General features: G+C 36.3%; 1 protein-coding gene across 1 annotated transcript in view; it reads left to right on the plus strand.

Annotated features, from left to right (window-relative positions):
- The window catches only part of PLCB1 (phospholipase C beta 1), a 650,597-nt gene that overhangs the window by 207,462 nt on the left and 422,699 nt on the right, over positions 1–20,436 (plus strand). Inside the window, exon 3 of the mRNA XM_011371181.2 lies at positions 18,200–18,268. Within this exon, the coding sequence (XP_011369483.1) occupies positions 18,200–18,268 (69 nt within the window). The remainder of the gene's footprint in view (positions 1–18,199; positions 18,269–20,436) is intronic.

Below are 20,436 nucleotides of genomic sequence, written 5' to 3' on the forward strand. Positions count from 1 at the left end.
CCACCACAGGTGGGTGTGGGATCAGCCTGTTCCATATCTCTGCCCCTCCTACCAGTTTCAACGTGACTTCTTCTGTATATTCTTAGTTATAGGACTTCTGTTCACCTAGACTTCAGGTGCTTCTCACAGATGACTGTTTTGTAATTTAGTTGTAATTTTGATGTGGTCATGAGAGGAGGCAAGCACCGCATTTACTCATTCCATCACCTTGACCAGAACTCTGTAAGGGACCTTTAAATGGGTTGATGTCTTATTGCGATTATGCTTGCTAACTAGTAAAGAAACCATGAGAACCCATGGATATGAGCTGTGGTGAGCAGGACTGAAACCAAACCAGAAGGCAGAAGAGGGAATGATGGGAGAATCTAGTTAGAGCTAGATGATGTATATAAGGTATACTTTATGTGCGCTTTACTTTTTCATTTCTTAGATTTGTTCTCATGGGAATTTCTATTAGTTAGATCACACTGGCTATGTAATAGACAGAGGTAATTAGTTTATTTGCTGTTAAGCTGAGAGTAAAGCTATCTTAGCAGAGTTGGAATGGTCAAAAAGTATATGTGGAGTGGTTCATCAAAATGTTGTTGTACCTACTGTTTCTTTTAGAGCTACTTCCAATGTTACCATTATACTGGATGGACTTAGACCTTAAAGTGAAGACAAAAGCTAAGAGTGATGCATTTTTAAAGTTAAATTTCGATTTAATTCTATGAAGAGTTATCTATGAAACCTTGTTTGTTTTAGTTTCAAGTAGTGAGAAGACAAAAAGGGTCTGGCTCCTTAAGAAACCAGGTAGTAAAATGGTAGAGAATTCCACAGGAGAAAAAGTTTAGGAGTATTTTAAAGGGAAATGTGGTTGTAGACACATTGCAAGTTTCCGTTGAAGAAGAGGTTTTTGCAGTCATGGCTGAGAGAGAATATTCTGGAGCAGGTCATAGGGCCATCCCAAAGAGAGAGGAAATTCTTCAGGCAGGGACTCTGTTTTCTTTCAGCAAATGTTTGTTTGGTTACAACTGAACATACAAGTTGTGCAGATACATAGATATGCAGAAAGAAATGTTCTTCCCCTAGACAGAGGAAGCCTGTTAGCAACTGACCTAGTGTCCATTCTCTTCTTACCCTTCCCAGCATGCCCTGTACCTAGGTGTGCCTGTGAGACTAAATTCTGGTGAAGAAATGTAAACAGAAGCCTGTGAAACTTCTGGAATATTTTCTTAGGGGGAAGAGTATGTGCATCTTCAACCTTCTGCCTTTGCTGCAGGCAAAGATGTTGCCAATATGAATTGTGTTTGAGCAGCCGTCTCTACTGTGAGGTAGATGTGACATGCTGAGGAATGAGAAACTGTGGGATAGAAAAAGCTAGAACCCAAACAACCTTGTGGCACAACCATACCAAACCTAGACTCCCTCAAGCCTTCTTTTAGGCCAGAGAGAAATAAGCCCCTATCCTGTTTAAACTACTGTTACTTTGGCCTTTAAAAAATACAGACAAACTTCTAACTGATAATAAACTTAACTGATGCACACTTACTATGATTTTAAGTAGGATTAAAATATATTTAATTAATATTTAGAAATTTGTATTATCTCCTCAGATCATGCTAAAACTAGGACAATGTCTTTGCTTGAAAATGGATATCAATCAAATATAATCGTATATGGATTGCAAAGAAGTATGAAATGAAATTTTGGCCTTTGTGCAACTTTCTTTAAAGTGAAAAAAATGAATTATTAAAAATGTGCATACACACATATATGCACTTACACATGCATAAATACTTACAAAACATTCCATTGTAAAGCAGTTCAATTCAATAGAACCAGTGATGCAAGGAGCAAAAGATTAGCATAGATAATAAAATCTTCAGCAGTTCTGAGGAAACAGCTGGAAGGGACTGGGAGTTTGAGCAGAGAACTCAGGTTTGAAGATTAGAAGGAAAAAGACAGATGACGAAAGGGGAAATGGATACTGTCAAGAAAATGAATGAATTTTATGTCGTTATCTTAATGTGACATATTTGCAATCAAAGTTCCAGTTAAAGGATCTTTTTCTAATGCTCATTTCTTTCAACTGGCCCTGATAGATACATAAGTGGCCATGATAGACCGCACAGTTCTACTGGTGGCATTTTCAGGAAGATTGTGCAATTAGTGTCTGCAGTTTTTCTATGAAGAACCCTTACTGTTTATATTTCAACTTGTAGTTCTGTAGTCAAAGACATGAGTGAATGATTGCAGTGTAGTAATTGTGTCTGTAAGGGAGAAAAGCATGGCAGGACACTTTGGTAATTGCTGGCAGCATTACTAGTGGATATTGGAAAGTTAGGGCATTTAAAAAGTTGTAGTGAGAGGAGCTAAGTAAGAGAGAGAAATGTGACTAGGAGGTTTGAACAGATGAGGTGGAAGATCAATACTCTGAGGAGGAAAAATATTGGATTGAGCTGCAGAAAAACTACTGAACATAGTTCATTTGTGGAGGAAGAGAATCAGTGAATTAAAATGAAAAAATTTTTAAAAAATAAGTGAAATGAAGAAATTAACTGTCTTTACTCAAAGATGACATGATATTTTATGTAGGAAACCCTAAAGGATCTGCAAAAAACAAATCTACCTGGAACAAATAAGTGAGTACAGCAAGATCACAGGATAAAAGGTCAATGTATAAAAGTCAGTCGCTTTTCTGTATTCCAAAATGAACAATTAGAATTTGAAACTTAAAAAAATACCATTTATAATCACACCAAAAATTGAAATACTTGAGGTTAAGTCTAACGAAATCTGTCAAGGATCTGCATGTGAAAAACTACAAAACACTGATGAAAGAAGTCAAAGAAGACCTAACAAAATTGGAAGATATTTCATGTTCATGGATGGAAAGATTCAATATGGTAAAGATGTCAGTTTTTCGCATGTGAACTATAGAATTAATGTGGTTCCAATTAATTTCCCAGAAATCTTTTAAAAATGTATCAATATACTTTTAAAAAGTTAATATGGAAATTCAAAGAACTGAGAATAAATAAAACAATATTAAAAAGGAAGAACAAAGTTGGAGAACTCACACTGATTTCATGACTTACTATAAAGCTATTGTAATCAAGACCCTTAGTGACTTCAATGAGATTTTGTCCACTAATACAGAGAAGTAGATTAAGTCATTTGTGTTGAGGTATCTGGGGTATTAACGTCTACCATCATCGAGGGGGTCTCAGTTTCACCATCTATTTTCCCTCATTTTTTAACATTTCATGTATGTATTAGAATACCTCAGAGAAAATAGAGAGGGTGGGAGGGAAGGAGTGAAAGAGTGAGTGAGCAAGCGAGAGAGAGATTTATTATAAAGAATTGGCTCATTCCATTATCGAGACTGAGAAGTCTCACGATCTGCTGTTCAAGCCCAAGGGCCTGAGAACCAAGAAAGCCAATGGTGTAAGTCCCAGTGTGAGTGCAGAAGACTGATAATCAAACAGGCAGGCTGAGAGTGAATTCTTCCTTTCTCTACCTTCTTGTTCTGTTAAAACCCTAAACTGATTGAATGATGCTCACCACATCAGGGAGGGCAATCTGCTTTTCTCAGTCTATGAATTCAAATACTAAGCTCATCTATAAACACCCTCATAGACACATGCAGAAAAAATGTTTGGCCAATTATCTGAGTACACTATGTCCCTGTCAAGGTGACACTTAAACTTAACTATCACAATGTGCCTATGATGTTTTATGATCTGAGATAGTGGAATTTGTCCTTTAAAAAAAGTTAGATAAGCTTTATATTAACTAAAGTATCCCTTTATAAAATATTAATTCTAGAATTTCAATGACCTTAACATAATATTTCTCATTCACTTAAGAGTCCAGTGTGGCATTTATGGTCTGAAGATGGCTTTCTGCTACCTGGTGATTCAGAGACCTAGGCTCTGTCCATCTAGTAGTTCGATGTCTCTTAGAGTCTCCTTGACTACTGTGAAAAGGAAGAATGAGAAAGAAAAAGGCTTGGAAATGACGCTCATCTCTTCCATTCATATTCTATTGTGAGAACTAGTCATATGACCTCCATAAATGAAATAGGTCTTATGAAATGTGGCTCATGATTAGGCAATGATTTTTTTGTAATTCTGTACACTGTCTAAAGCAAGGTGCAAATTTTAGTGGAGAGTTAGCAACCTGCGCCTTGAGGTCTGCATGACCTGCTAGTGCTGATGTGCACAGATCCACTCAGCTGTAGAGAGAGAAGTGTGGTGCCATTATAATACAATAATCATTGAGTGTAACAGTAACAGTTAACCCCTTAGATTTCTATTCATGTAAAATGATTTAGTAATAATTCCATCAGGATATGTTTTTAAAAGCTCTTGGGAATGCTTGTATATTATTAAAATAATATTAAGGAAGTCACTAGTTAACAGTCTCAGCAATATCTGATCTTTTATGTATCAAAGAACCTCTTCATGCCGTATTTTCTTCTTAACTTTAAAAATGAACTTGTGGAGTGGATATGAGAGTCCATCGTGTCTGAAATTTACTTCTCTTTGTATCTGCCCTGATAGTCATTCTCTCTCTCTCTCTCTCTCTCTCTCTTTCTCTCTCTCTCTGTCTGTCTCTCTCTCTCACACACACACCCCCACAACATCTCAATTTTTAAGTTACATATTGTCTAAAAATAGCACCTGAACATCATAAATATCAAGTATTTTCCTTAAATAAGAAGACATACTTTTTCTGTGTGTTTTAACAAAAATGTGAGCATCTATAAGGGAACTATTAAGAACTAGAAAGTTTATAAGTAAGGGAATTTTTAAGAACAAATATTCATGTTGTTTGTTACCAACTTATAAGTGTTCATTCCAGTGGTTCTCAAACTTGAGAATATATCAGAATCATCTGGAGGGTTTGTTATAACACATTGCTGGATCCCATCTCCAGAGTTCCCAGTTCAGTAGATCCTGGCTGGGGCCCAGAAATTTGTTATTCTAACAAGTTTGCAGGTGATGGTGATACTGCTGGTCCAGGGACCACACCTTGAGAACCAGTGATCATTCTATCAAATAATACCAAAAGAGGCAAAGGTAAATGTTATTAATTCTATGCAGTTTTTCAAAGATTGTACTATTTGATGTGTCCCAGCTTTTACACTAATAATAATAATAATAATAATAATGACAATAACAACAACAATAATAATAATGCCAAAAGACTTAAAGTGCTTAAGACTCAAGTTAATTTAATTTCATAATCATAAGGCTGAATAGTACCAATCTTCGTACATGGAGACTTCTGTACTTAATTTTGACTGACCCACATAAAGCAAATGTGATTCATTTGACTGAAAATTAAAAACCCAAATAACCTAGGTGAATCACGGTAGGTTTTTACGATGGAGCCTAAAAGGAGACAGATGGGTTATTCGAGTAATAGGAGTGATTAGGCCAAAGGTATGCTGGGAATAAGTTGCTCAGACAGTAAGGAAAACAATAAGAAAATCACAAAAACTTTACAGACAATCAAGGTAGGATATTTTCACTGAACATGAGTCTAGGGCCTGAGCTGTGCAGATTTAAGAATTTCGTCTACGGTATTTACTTTCTTAATAATACAGGGGAAGCAATTCTGAGGAAGATTTATTTTTACAGTTTACTTTCATCTAAGCAAGAAGAAATATATTGTGCAATAATAAAAACATGATCTGTCCTTTGAGTGTTCAATGCCTATTTTAAGGATTCATGAGATATTTACTTAGAAAAATTATATGCCCAGGGATGGTGACCTTGGTTAAAATTTAGGCTTCATAAAAGATTATGAAATTCAGTTCCAGACTCTAGAGAATAAAGTAATTTATCATAACATGAAAAACTGAAATGAAAGAACAAAAGTTACAGTGGGTCCCTTTTTGAAAGTATGGGGCCTGCCTGGCATAGGTGTATAGGACTCACTTTGAAAGGTGAACCATGATGATCAAAAATATGATTCTCTGAGGAGCTGATTTGGAACAAGCAGCTGTCTCACACACCAGGAAGGTAATATTCAAGCAGCTAAGGAAGCTAATGACTATTTCTTATGACTATTTTGCCCTCGATGAAAAATTCTGATACAATTATTACTTTTTCTCAACTGTATTTACAAAGGAGGCACTAAAAATCAGAATGTCTTGATCTGAAGTAGAGTATGCAAAGAAATTCTGCCCTGCATTCTGCCAATGACAGTTTTATCTGGGAATAATTCCACTCTCTATTGCTTCTTGTTTTGTCACCTGATTTAGTATTTCAGAAAAGTCATCCAAGGACTGATTTTTGTGGTTGTCTTTCATGACACCATTCTGTGGCTTCTCTGTGTTTTCAGAGTGCTCTTCTGTCCTGAGAAGGTGAAGTTCATGCCCAAGTATGTGCAGAAACCCAAGGTCAGGTGCTTTATTTTCAGTGCCCCCAATGTGCGTTTTCAGGGACCATGTTACCACAACTATCATCATCATCCAGCAGCAGCTCCATGGAAGAAGAAAGGGAGGTGGCTCTGCAGCCCTGCTACTTTGTTCCCTCCTTCCTGATTTACGTTGTCTTATGTTTCTCATTCCTGCCCTGACTCTGTCCAAGAATGGCCAGCATGTGTCATATCTGTTTTACTTGTAATCTTGCAGAGCTACCAGAGATGGCACACCCCATGGTTCATTCTCTTACATACCTTGCTTCCTTCCTCCTTCCTTTCTTTTCTACCTTCCTATCTTTCTTTCCAGAAACAGTTTTTTTTTTGATGTGTAACAGAAAAGTATAGACTATAACAGGAAAAAAATCTCTTAAATGTTTTTGCTTTAATTTTTTGCCTTACTTCAAGAACCTACTTCATTCATGTACTTTGTTTTCAGGATATGATTTTATTCAACTTATACCTTGGTCTCTCTTTCACTGTACTCACATTCCTTCCTTAACTCTGTCTCTTCTTATTTTTCTCATCCAATTTCTCATCCTTAACTTTTTGAAAGATTTGATGCTCCTCACCAATTTATAGAAATAAACCGCACTGTGTTGCCACTTTGCAAACATTTTAATGAAGGTAGTCAATATAAGAATTCCTCAGGGACTTTTTCCTGAAAGTCAAGATAAGTCTGTGTTGTACTTTGTCTTCTCTTAGTTGTCCTTTGTTTTGTTTCAAGGTACTGTTCTAAAGCTGTAATTTGAGTAAACTGAAAGCCTTGTAAAAAGGTTTTACACAGCATAATTTCCTTTCTTGTTGTTATGGAGTGCAAAGGTGATAAATATAGGAATGCTGATCTATTGTTTTTCTTTTCTCCTCCAAGCTAAAGAATTCCAATAAGATGATTTACTCAAGCTTCCTCTGAACAAGAAACCCACTGCCCACTTCTGTCCACATCTTACTCTGATAACTTAAAATCCTACACCATCTCTTTAAAATATTTTAATCTTTAATGAACTTACAGGAAGGTCAAAAATTACCTCTTTTCCACATTAGATACTGAACTTGTATTCCTATAAAATTTAAGTACCAATTTCATCTCTCTCTTTTAAATTGGTATCATCTCTGAGTTATCTCAAGATTTCTGGTGGTAACTTTTATGTAAACACTTGACTTGTCCTTGAATTTTATCCTTGCAATAAATATTAGTTTGATCCTATAATGATTACCAGGTCTTTTCTTTTCCCTCCTAGTAGAGGGTTCTCCCCTTATGAACTGTAACTCTTCAATTTCATTCTCCCCATTCATTGTCTTTCAGATCTGTCCTCACCCTACTGCCTTTGACTATGATGGTTTTTCACTGACTCCCTCTCCATTCACAGGGAGGTGGTAATACTAAATTAATAATGTTTGTGGCGATGCCTAGAAAAGTGAGGTAATTATAGAAAAGCTTTTTAAAAAATTGTTTTTATTCATTTTTAATAAAGTTTTGATGAAACTATGAAATAAATTCTTTTTATTCATCCTTAGAGTAGTTTGTGTGTTCCCTTAAGAATATGTGTGTGTGTGTGTGTGTATTTTTTTTTTTTTTAAGAAAGGAAGCTGGGCCAGGTGGTTGAAAATGGAATAAATCTTCACCAAAAAGAAAGAGCCCTAAAATACAATTGATATCAACATATTTCTTTTTAACATGTTTCTGGATATGACAAAAATGAACTTTTTTTTTATAACTTAATTTTTTTCAGTAAGAAGTATTCCTCCATTAAAATCAGGCACTGTCTCTTAGATTACAATGTAACAAAGCTTTCGAGAAAACTTTTTGCAACTTAGATTAAATGATATATACTCACATATCTGTTCCCCAGAAAATGGTCAAAATATTTTAAGACCCGATTAAGGATAATACAAGATAAAATACAGTGTTTAGCGATTGAGAACTTATAGTCTCAAAGAATGTTCATTTATTGAATATGTTATAGTGATTAAAACTGCTTTCAAAGAAAATTTTTTAAAAATTCCAAAAATATACAGAAATATATAAAAAGCCAACATAAATAAATATGAAAATGTGATTTTTAAAAATAGCATGTGTGTGACTCAGAATATTTTGAAGTTTAACATTTTCTAAGTTGATTATTCACAAATTGTAGTTATCTTGAATCACGTTCCCTAAACAGACCCAAATATAAGTGGTTGTATGCAAGAGAATTATTAAAGAAGGGCTTCTAGGAGACAACAGTATGAGAATGGAAGAAACAGGACAGGGGAAGAAGCCAACCAAGGGTGAGCTTTTCAGGTGAAGTCCCAGCCTCAACTTCAGAGTGTTCTGTCCCAAGGTGAGGTTACTGTTCCTGCTTCCATTAGTCATGAGCTCTGAGCTCTTCAGGGAAATAGCCTCTTAGGCACTTCTTGCTCTCTGCGCATCTTGGTGAAGCAGGCTCCAGGAGGCCAAAGGTAGTTAAAAGCCAAGGTGTCTGTTGTTAAGAGGGAAGAAAGCAGACACTGGTGGATAGGTGTCTAGAGAGTAAAGGGGACCAGCAGGGATTCAGGTGAGCATCAGTAGGGTTTCCTACAGAAGCTTTATGAAAATTTCCTGAGTAACTGGAAAATGGCCCAGGCTTCAGTGAATGTTTTCAATCATTTATGGTTCTTGACATAGCCTCATTTTGTGTACTTGCACTCTGTGTCAAGATTGATCAACAGTTGAATGAAAATGAGTTTATTTCTGATGAGAGGCAGGACATTGGAGATGATCTGTTGATTGACTCAGTGAATGTCCTCAGGAAAATTCATTAAGTACCATATTCCCTGTAGGCATAGCCAGTCCTTATTCCTACAAATTAGCATTGGAAAAAGCACATTCAGTTCCTATTATCTTGCGAGAAAACCAAAAATGATATTATGAAGCAAATATTTGAAAATAAAAAAAAGCATTATTGCACACTAGTTAAATTGAAATATCTTATTTTGGAAGATAGATTAACTTCTTTCATATTCAGGATTTCATGTGAGATTAAAAGATCATCAAAATCTGGGGGTTGCTGCTTTTACTGCATCTTGTAAGTTATGGTATATTGTTTCATTTTTGTTCATCTCAAGATATTTTCTAATTTTTCTTTTGATTTCTTCTTTGATCTATTAGTTATTCAAGACTGTGTATCATTTCCATGAATCACAGGTTTAAAAATAATAAAAAAAAAAAGCCTTAGAATGTCCTTGATGAAACAGTAAAAATTTATTGTCTTAAAAAAAAAAGTCCTGTAGTTGCCAGAACATAGGGAGTGGCTTGGCAGGATAAAATGCAAAACCTTTGGGTAGAAAAAATTGCGATGTATATTGGAATAAATAGCTGAAAGAAAAACATGAGACTATATGAGTGAATATTACAAAGTGGCCATTAGAGAAGGCAAAGATAAACACTATTTTTCTAAACCTCAGAAAGGTTGGAAGTCATCAGACATATCATGATTGTGTGATTTAAAAAAAAAACAAAATGCATCAGTTGGCAGCCCAGTTGTATCATGCACAGGGTTGAATCAGGCAGGACATTTAAAAACAGGCCAAGAATCTTTAGAATCTCTTCTTGACTTTGTCTGTCCCCTAGGTCTCCACATGGAAATCGCTGCTTCAGTCTATAGTGATATTTATGCTATTGACAAACAGTAGTCTGGAGGACTTTGCTTAATCTCATTATTAGTTTTCTCATTGCTTTTAGGGCTCTGATGCAATTATTTCTTAAATGGATCTAGGCATCTTGTCTAATGTGCTATAGAAAGTCCTACAACAAGTTCTAGCCCTGATTTAGCCCTCTGCATGGGCAGTTGTTCCCACTTAATATCTAAGACATAGGTTCTCAAACTACAGATTGCATCTGAATCACTCAAGACTTAATTAAAATAGATCACTGAGCCCCATTCCAGAGGTTCTGATTCAGTAGGTCTAGAGTAGGACCTGAGAATTTGCATTTTTCATATGTTCCAACATGATGTTAATGTTGATGCTATTAGTCCAGGGACCACACTTTGAAACCACTTGTCTAGAGAAGTGAAAGAATTTAAGTTATATAAGCAGATAAATGGTATGCTCAAATATCACATTAAGCATAAGATTAAATGGCTAGAAGCAGCTTGGACTACCAAATATAAAAGCTTGGCTGGCTGTTCAGCCATAGTAAAATCGATATAGACCAGAGATAATATTTTAGATAATTTAAAGGGAAAACTTGGCTAAGTTTAAATCATCTGGTCTTTTCAAGTGGAAACAGCTTGTTTGCCTGATTAATCTATATTATTTTCATCTTCCTCTTCAAGAAACTTTTATGGAGATTGGGTTCTATGCTCACCCAAAATATTCACAAAGATACTTTTTAGCATTTAGGAAACTATTTGCCAAATGATGGATACTGTTTCTAGTTAATCTGATTAGCCTGAAATGAGGACTTTTGCTGAGTACAGGCATCAGAGAAAACGGTGACAGTGGTATCTTCATCATCATACTTAAAATTAAAAAAAAAAAATCAACTCTGAATCCTTAAAAAATGTAATATAATTATTTGTCCATAAAAATGTGGTGAATTCCTCCAAGAGGTGCCTGTTAATAAATAAGGACTAAGAAAACATATTTATCATAAGCATTCAACATATTCTAGATATTATTATTCTCTAGACTATACATAGATTTTCCTTAGTTCTTTATATCAACCAAATAGCGTTTAAATAAAACAAGTTAGTATCTTTTCAAATTCCACCTGTTTTAATTTCTCATTTTTAAAAAAATGGAAGAAGATATTTCTGGATAGGATATGCTCCAGAACCTCAGAAGCATGTGTGGTGTCCCCACCCCCACCCCCACCCCCCAGTCATAGATCCACCTGGTTATAAATGCCTCTGATTATAAACGTAAATGTTATTACAATTGTTTAATTAATTTTTATGTCTTAATAAAGCTTTGGTGCTATGAATATAATTTTATGCTTAGCTGCATTAACTTTCGCTTTAAGCAACTTTATTCTTAGATCAATATATAAAATTTTCTCAGGGAGCTGTTGAAGGAAGTAATAAGGAGGAAATTTGGATATTACATAACCAAAGGGTGAACTATCTTTCAGTGTATCTACAAGGAAAAAATTAACTAGATATTCACCAATATTCTTTACATTGCCTGTGGAGACACAGCCTTTTAAAACTAGTGTTACATTCTATTTATTATAGCTCTTCTTGTACATGAACAAAGACATGCGTTTTTTTTTTCCCCCATTTGTATTACTCAGTTAATACTCTTACTATTTTATCAATACTGAAAAATAATTTTTTAGGGAAAAAATACATCTGGGGTAAATGAATTCTTTTTCTATTTTGTACTCAGTCATCTTGGGCAATTAATATATTTTCTCTGAGACTGTTTCCTCATCTGAAATATCTTCCAACTCCAAAAGTCTATGATTTAATTATAACAATTGTTTCACGTTGGACATGTTCAAAAAAGATGACAGCATTGCGGTCATTTTTATGCTGGGTTAGAGTGCCAAAATATGTAAATTCACTCACATTCTTTCTTAATTCTTAATTAAATGCATTAGCACTTAGAGACAATGGGGGTAGTGTTTAGTTATCTATTACTGCATAACAAGTTACCACAAATTTAGTGGTAACTTGACTGCATTCAATATGTCTTCAAGGCTGCTTTCTCACCTGGAGTTCATCTTCCAAGCTTATTCAGTTCATTTCTGTATTCAGTTCTTTGTCATTGTAGGACTAAGGGCCTAAGCTCTTTTCATAGGCAATACACAAAACAGCCAGCAGGCTAGCATCTCTGCTGCTTCAAGTCTTTGACTTTTAGATCCTCTTTTTGAAAGGCTCATCATTCTTGTGGTTAAATTTAAGTCTTCTGATAGGACACTTTAATTATACCCGTGAAATCCTTTTTCACATTTGCCATATAAGGTAATATAATCATGGGAATGCTAGCCCATCACCTCTGCCATATTCAATTGGTAAGATTATTTACCTATCCATGTTTGGCCTTTCTACTAGGATCTTTCCCATCCTACTTGGAATGGAAAGTATTGCGTGCCTAAGTGCTGATCTGTGTGCAGTTATGCCTGCTTACTAAGTGGGAGTCTTAGTTTAATATCTCAGGTGATTTAACAGCAGCCCAGTGAGGAGGGTGTTGCTGGCATCTACATCTGTTTGACAGACTAGTATACAAGGCACAGACATCTATAGTAACTTGCTTAATAAGGCATATATTTCAAGTGACAATTCCAAGGGACAACTTAAGTTTTCTGCCTCCTCGTTCTATGAAATTGGTATTATTCTTAACCTAGGTTTGTTTAAATAAAGAACTCCAGCTGTGTCACCTTTCTGTTTTATCTTCTGTGGTTGATATTGATGATCTGTGGTGCATCTCATTTCCACTGGTGTTTTCTACATTGAGGCTCCATTGCAGACTGTGGGGGAAAAGACAAAAATTAAGGCAAAGGAACAAAGGAAACAAGAGTCCAGGTGAGAGAAAGGACAGGGATTTTTTTTCTTTCTTTCTTTAAAAAAAAATTTTTTTTTTGAAAATTACACCACACAGATTTTTCACTCCCTCAGAAGTGGAATAAAGGTAAAGAACAGAGAGTTGAGTCTATTTTATCTGCTTGTCTTTAAATTAAAACCCTTCATTTAAAGAATTCTAAGTTTTTTTTCTTCCAACATTGGGTATTTTAGGGAGGTTTGGCAGTCAATAAAACATATTAATGTCTAATGCTTTTGGTAATGGAGGTTGAACTATTTAATGAATATACCACATGTGGAGATATACATAATCACCCCCCACACATACTCAGCCATTAATATCTTCCCTGTGAAATGTTTATGACTGTAATTGCTGCTCTGATTATATATTGTATGAACTTGAAGCACATTATTATACTGGGTGACTAATGGAATTTAGTGACAAAGCACAGAAATTGGTATTCTGGAAAAGACTTGCGTTTTAAATTGTGTTCCTTCCTGAGTTTGCAGTGCATTTCATGGCTCATCTACCTCACAGTGTGTTTGTGGTTGATGGATTGAAATCTTTCTGCTGAATAGTAAACATCAGAGACAATTTAGTCTTTCCTTAGCCTGCTTATCTCAGTTCTCTCATCATTCATTCAAAATATCACAAATAAATTCTTGATTACTGTTAATTCACTTTTATCCATACTGACAAAGGGAGAAGTCACATTCATCCACACTTCAGTTGACATTTTGAGGATCCTAGGGGTGTGATCTCCTCAGGAGGCCATTGCATGCCTTGAAAATAAAGGGAGTCTGTTAGTTCATTGTTCTTTTACTGGTCCACATAGCCCAGAGGCCTTTGGGGACCCCAGTACCCTTCCCATTGTTAGATGAGCTAAGAGGTGAGAGAGAACCAAAAATTCCCTTCTTTCACTTTTCTAAAGATGTTATGAAGTGAAACACAAAGTTATATGGCATTTTCAGCAAAAATAAAATGATTTCTATAGTTGCTTAAATTTCTGAATAATTAGAGACATTTACTTGTATAGGGTACAATTTTATGCTAAGGTCACTTGTTAGAATAGGGGTTGATGGCATTTATCATTCAATAGTTTTTCTTCAATTAAATGAAATTGAGTTTATATTACTTACCATTAGGCACACTTTTGCATTCAGTAGGTATAATATTTTTATTTGACAGTTCTCTGTGTAAAGAAATGACAGATATAGATTCTTATACAAGGTGCAAGTAATGTATAGTTTTATCAGTCCTGTTCACTCAAAAGCCTTATAATAACAACCCTACGAATGAGTATATATTAGCATTTGTCAAAGTGTGGTTCATGGACCAGCAGCATCAGAATCATCTGAGAGCTTATTAGAGATGCAGATTCTCAGACCTTTCCCGGTCCCAGTGAACCAGAAACTCTGATGGATGTTTCCCAGCCAATCTGTGTCTTAACAAGTTGTCCAAGTGGCTATAATGCAGGGTAAGGTTTGAGAGACACTGGTGTACAAGCTATTATCATACTCATTTTATAGATGATAAAAATCGATGCTCAGCATGGTATAATTCTTGGCCAAATATGTGACTGGTTAGTTTTAGGGCCTTTAACCAGACCCAGGTTTTTCCTTAAAAATCATGTGACCTCTCTCTCTCAAAGCTGGAAAACAGCAACTCTTAAATGGATTGAGAAACGGACTGTTTCACTGCTTTCTAATAATGAGAGTGGGCTGTTAAAACTATTAGTACAAGAAAATTAACCTAGAAAAAGTTTTAATGACACAAGTAACATTGTTGTGGTCCTGTGCATTAGGTTCCTCATTTTCTTTTTAGTGGAGGAGAGAATAGGATGTAGTTAAATCCAAGCAGGGTGGCTATTGCATGATAATGGAAGTGGGAAACACTATTTTAATCATCACTTTCTAGCTGAAGGAGTCCGTGGACAGATTTTCCACCTGGGTCTTTCCCATGCCACATTACCCACACTGATAGTGCCCTGCGGTGGTTTTCCTGCACACACAATTTTACACGCTGGTGAGAGTTTCTTAGTCGCTCTGGTATTGAAATGAATCCCCAGGGCAGCTGGCATTAACTACCCCTCTGTGACTTGGGGAATGAACATTTCCTCTTGAGCTGAAAGTAGAAAACAGCATTCATTATCTGTAATATAAAAGTCTATATAATGATGCCTGCTAAGATCTAGTTCTACGTGAACTCAATTTGGGCTTTATGTGTATAAACAAACAAGTAAAGCTTAAGTCTATTATTTGTTCAACTGGGAGGAATTTCCTTGAATAGAAAATGTTGTTATAAAATTAGGTAAGTGCATTGTTTCTGTGTGATTTTTATTTTACATATATGTAAAAACGTCATGCAATATATATGAAAAGTGCATCAAACATAAATGTCAGTGTTTTATGAATAATCGTAAAGAGGATGGGCACGAAACAACTGCTAAGTCCAGGAGTGATTGTGTTAACTCTCCATGTACCTCCACTGTGTATACTGACTTGTAGTTTTTGGCACACAATTCCTGCTTCTGTGCATTTGCATGTTCTGTTTCCTCTCCCTGGACACTCCCCACCCACAAACACACAGAATTATAAGGCTGGCAAACTCCTTCTAATTCTTATGGATTGGCTGAAAAGATGCCAGAGCCCATTGTAGCCCACGTCTGCAGTGTAGTTTGAGATGTCTCCTTTCAGAGTATAATAATTAGTTTGGTGCATGCACTCCTCAAAGCAGTTATTTGACCTTTGTATTTTTGGTGTCATTTCTCAGTAACTAGCCCATACCTGACACATTGCAGCATTCAGTAAATAATGCTCAAGTGAATTAATAAGTGGCATTTCTACTTGGACAAACCTCTCAAACTAGCATCTCCATAATGCACTATTATTTTGCCCAAACTTCTGAGTCTCAATGAGGAACATGGAAATCTTAGAGTTGTTTATGGCTCCTCTCTTTCCTTTCCTCAATTCTGTCACCATATTATGACTCTCATCTTTCTAACACTCCTGTGTGCTACTGCAGATTCGGGGTACGGAGGTAAGGGATACGAGACTCTGGCAATTGGAAGAAAATGCAGGGAGCCATAGTCAACTTCGACATAGCTCTTTATTCCAGCAAGGTCACAGCCAGCCTCAGGGTGGAGGCGCCATTTATACACAGGTTAACAATAGTGGCACGCTGCCAGAAGCCCGCGCATGCGTACCCGCATGTGGTTATATAAGGGAAGTGCTGACTCACTTCAGCTGGGAAGTTGCTAAGGGTGTCCGGAGGGCGCTTGAGGGCAGCCATCTTTCTTTCTCCTCACACCATGCCTTCATTTGGTCTCTTCTGTCTCAAGTTTCCATTTGGTCATGATCTTCTAGATTAAGCTTCTTCAAGCTTGGTTCTCCTCCTGTTTCTCCTCTTCCGACAATCTTTTTGGTTGTCGTTGATGTGGAGGTAAAGAAACCGGGGCCAGATGCTCCACCTTCTCATATCTAAGGGCTTTATTATGCATTTGCCTAGGTGAAGTATTGAGTCCTGCGGTTGATAGTCTTTTCTCATAAGTGACTGTAAAAAGTGTGGCCTTAGGGGAACCATGGTACCAGTTACTCTGTCTTGCAAGGTCCTTGCTAGGTTGCTGCCTTTCTCACCCTAGGGTTTGGGAAGATTTCCACATAGTCACATACAAGAGGCAATGGGTTAAAGAATCTGCTAAAATGGGGAAAAGCTAACTTACAAGGCCATGGTGAGCAAATGAAGAGAAGGCACTGTTTCCTGTGCTTCCTTCAGCCCACCAAGAAGTTCCGTTGGACCTGCTGTGTGGGTTTGCATCGCATTGGAGGGACATCGCATCCTATTTGACCATTATTGTACTGCAATCAACCTTAGGCACAGGAAAATAATCAGACCATTTTGCACCAAACATTTGAAATTGGTGGCAGTTTTTGAAGTTGTCTGGGAACCCCAGCTGCCAGGATTTGGGGACATTGGGACCTATGAGAAGTTAGAGATAGCCGTTCCTGTCCAGCGGGTCTATGAGTGGCTGAATTATGATGCAATGCCTCCTGCTGGGAGGAGACTAGATGCTTTTATTCATTCACACATTGTCTAGAAATCATAGTCACTTTAAGATGACTTTGCTCAGTGTCCCATAGTCCCATCTGGCTGGTGATAGAGTTCACTCCGTGATGTGTGTGATGGCTCAATGTCCTAAGCCTGACTTTCAGGGTTTCCATCCTTTCACCCATATCTCCCATGACTTTTCTTTGTATGTTCTGTGCTCCAGCAATGGAATACTGAATGCTGCCCGTGAAAGTCCCCTTTTAAACTGCTATTATGCCTTTTCTTGTGCTGTTTCTTACTCCTGGGTGCCACCCTACTCTTTTCCTCCCTACCTGCTTCTCTTGCAATGTTCTCCTTCTCTAAGCATCTAATGGCCATCAATACCTCAAGGTTCTACCTAAACCTCTGGTCCTTTTTTTTTCTGAATATTTGCTTATGTTGTGCCCTCCAACTGGGGATGAGCCCCCTCCCTCTCCACTTGTTTTCTCCATGCTCAGTGATTTCTCTGTGGACTTTTCTCTGAGCCCCTAGGAGAAAAACTCTCTTTTCTCTGTTGATCCCCATAGAAGTTAACTTTAAATTTGGCATTAACACTCCCTAGTCTTACACATACACATTTCTTAGTCTCCTATTCGATGGCAAATTCATCCAGAGAAGCGATCATATTTTATGTTTCTTCTACCCTAGAGTAATTTGCATATTACAGTTGTTCAAAACTGTATTATGAATAAATGAAAAGATCAGAGCATAAAGTATGTGTGTAAAAGGCTTGGGTGGGGGGGTGAGTAGGGAAGGCAGAGCTCTTTACTTTGGCCAGGTGAGCTGGGTATTCTATGAGCTGATAGCAACACCTTCTACCCTTTCTCCCTAATCTCCCACCCACACTCACATAACCTTGCTTACACCCAGATTGATTCTCAGGATTATTTTCAACAGGTGAGCAGGAAGGCCTGTTTATCATGACTTAAAAATGGCTTGTAGGATAGACTGGGGACCCAAACCACTCATGTTATACTACTTATGAAATGTGTTAGAATATAGATTAAACTGAGAATTTAGCAGTCTGCTATTTTTTTTTTTTAATTACAATTCAATTAATCAATGATGTAAGAGGAAAAATGTCCCAACTGCGGAGAAATCTTCAGGCAGGTCTTAAGATAATATTATTTTTAAAAGTGATGTCAACAATTTAAAACAGAGAAGAGAGATCTGTGTAGATGCTTAACAATTTTATGTTTTTGCCTTCCAGGAGACGGAACTATTAGATCTCAGCCTTGTCAAGGATGCCAGGTGTGGGAAACATGCCAGAGCTCCCAAGGTAGGAAGCAGAGCATTGTGCCTGCACCAGATGCTGCCTTGATTATTTAGCTGTGTCATGGTATCAATTAATTGCCCCCAATTAAAATTTCTCTGTTGTAGATGTTGTAAAACACAATAAAACAGCCAGTCCTTCCAGAAGCCAGTATGCTTTGAACACTTCCACTTTTGTCAAAAGACTGAAACAATGAACAAATAAATATATAGGCAGTTGGATATAAGGGCTTGCATTATGCCCTCTGATTTTATTTTTGTTTGGGGAAAAAAAAAAAAACAATGCTAAAGTTATTGGATAATTCTAAATTGTTAAAATTTGCTTGAAATTATTTGCAAAATCATTGAGTCTCATAAGCATACATGTATTAACCTTTTGGATGTGATAAACAAGACCCTATCCCTCAAATGCTTTGCAATTGAAATTGTTCCATCCATGAAGCCAAAATGGTATAAGACTTGTTTTTACACATGTTACTAGTGAAGACTGGGAGACTTTGGAATCAGTTGTGTGGAATGTCAGTTTGTTTTGGTTTGAAAATTTTACTGAAGAAATATTCAAAGCAATGTTTGCAGCTTGTTTTTTGAAGATTGTTTAAAAATGTTTAATAAGGGACGTGCATATATTTTTTAACTTAGATTATCGGTGATATATAGTAGCAGGATGTGGGAAATTACTCTCTACTGTTTTTAAAATTTAGTACTTTAAATACTTCCTTTTAGCAGAGAATATTAGCAAATAGGGAAGTATAGGCGCCATGCAGGAGCTCTTTCCTCTTTTCGTAATTGATATAAAACTAGTGATTTTCTTTTGAGTATCTGCCTGCAACTTTTGTTTTATTCTTCAAGAGTCAAAATACTTTCTTTGACATCAAATATTATCGGTTGCTGTGGAGATGCAGGAAGAAAAAAGTCATCCGGAATTATTATTTTTCAGATACATAACAGTGCAGTCATTGTTGGGCAAATTCAGCAGTAGAGCAAACACCCAAATACTGCTCTTATTGCTGAAGGAGTTAAAATGATATACAGGATAATGTTAAAAAGAAAAAGAAAAAAATCAAAATTATTTTCAAGAAGATTATTATAGGTGTTTTATGTGAAAGCAGTCTATTATTTACATTAATCTCAATATAATGGAATTTTAATAGATTGGTTTTTCAATTTCTTATCAAGCTTATCATTATTAATGCTTTGTTGAGGAATCAAAATTATTCACAGTTTTTGGTGTAGGAAAGAATATTTTATTCTTCTCTCAACAGTATTTGAGCCAAGTTTCATGTTTCAAGAAGTATATCGATAACATAGTGCTAAAGTTTGCCTTTTAATGCCAAGTTTATCATCCTAACTTGAAATTTCATTATCAATATTTGTTAAAGACGTTTGCCTACACTATACCAGACCTCCCTTTATTCTCAGGCATTGTGAGTCATTCATTTTCTCTGTACATGGAGAGTTTTTTTCAGGCTTGAATTTTCCTTTTGACTGCAATACACAGCCTGCTTATCAGTTATGTGTTTCATTTATGGATGCAGTTTGATAAATGTCTATGGAATGGTGATAAATGAACAGAACTGGGGACTGTACTGTGCTCAGCTGATAAACCACTATTAGATCCTAAAAGGCTTCTCTTGAGGACAGACTTATATACTCAGAATACTCTGGCTTTTACTTTTTTTTTTTTTTTAAACCAGAGATTGCTTTCTTTGTGGATTATCCATGTTCTTGGCTTTTTCCCCCTTCTGTTCCTTGCTGGTGTTCAAGAACCTCAATTTACTTTAATATTTTCAAAACTGGGTTCTGTAGCCTATTATGTGTGCGAACTTCTGAGACTCAGATTTCTTCCTCATTGGCTAAGTGGTGATGCTACTACTACTACCACTACTACTACTATTACTACTACTACCACTAAATAATAATAATATTAATAATGGTGATGAATGAGTACATCACATCATTGCTATAGGAATTAATAAAATAATTCATTAGCCAATCTTTAGCAGAGGAGTTCTCAAATTTAACTGCTTGTTGAATCACCTGAAGAGCTTTAAAAAATGCTTATGTCTGTTCACTACTCCCAGAGATTCTGGTGCCACAAGAATCTAATTGCTATAAGTGTGGCACGGACATGCCACATTTACCTTTTGAAAAGTAAATTTGCAGCAAAATTTGAGC

The sequence above is a fragment of the Pteropus vampyrus genome, unplaced genomic scaffold (genome assembly GCF_000151845.1).
Source record: "Pteropus vampyrus isolate Shadow unplaced genomic scaffold, Pvam_2.0 Scaffold7, whole genome shotgun sequence".
Lineage (NCBI taxonomy): Eukaryota > Metazoa > Chordata > Mammalia > Chiroptera > Pteropodidae > Pteropus > Pteropus vampyrus.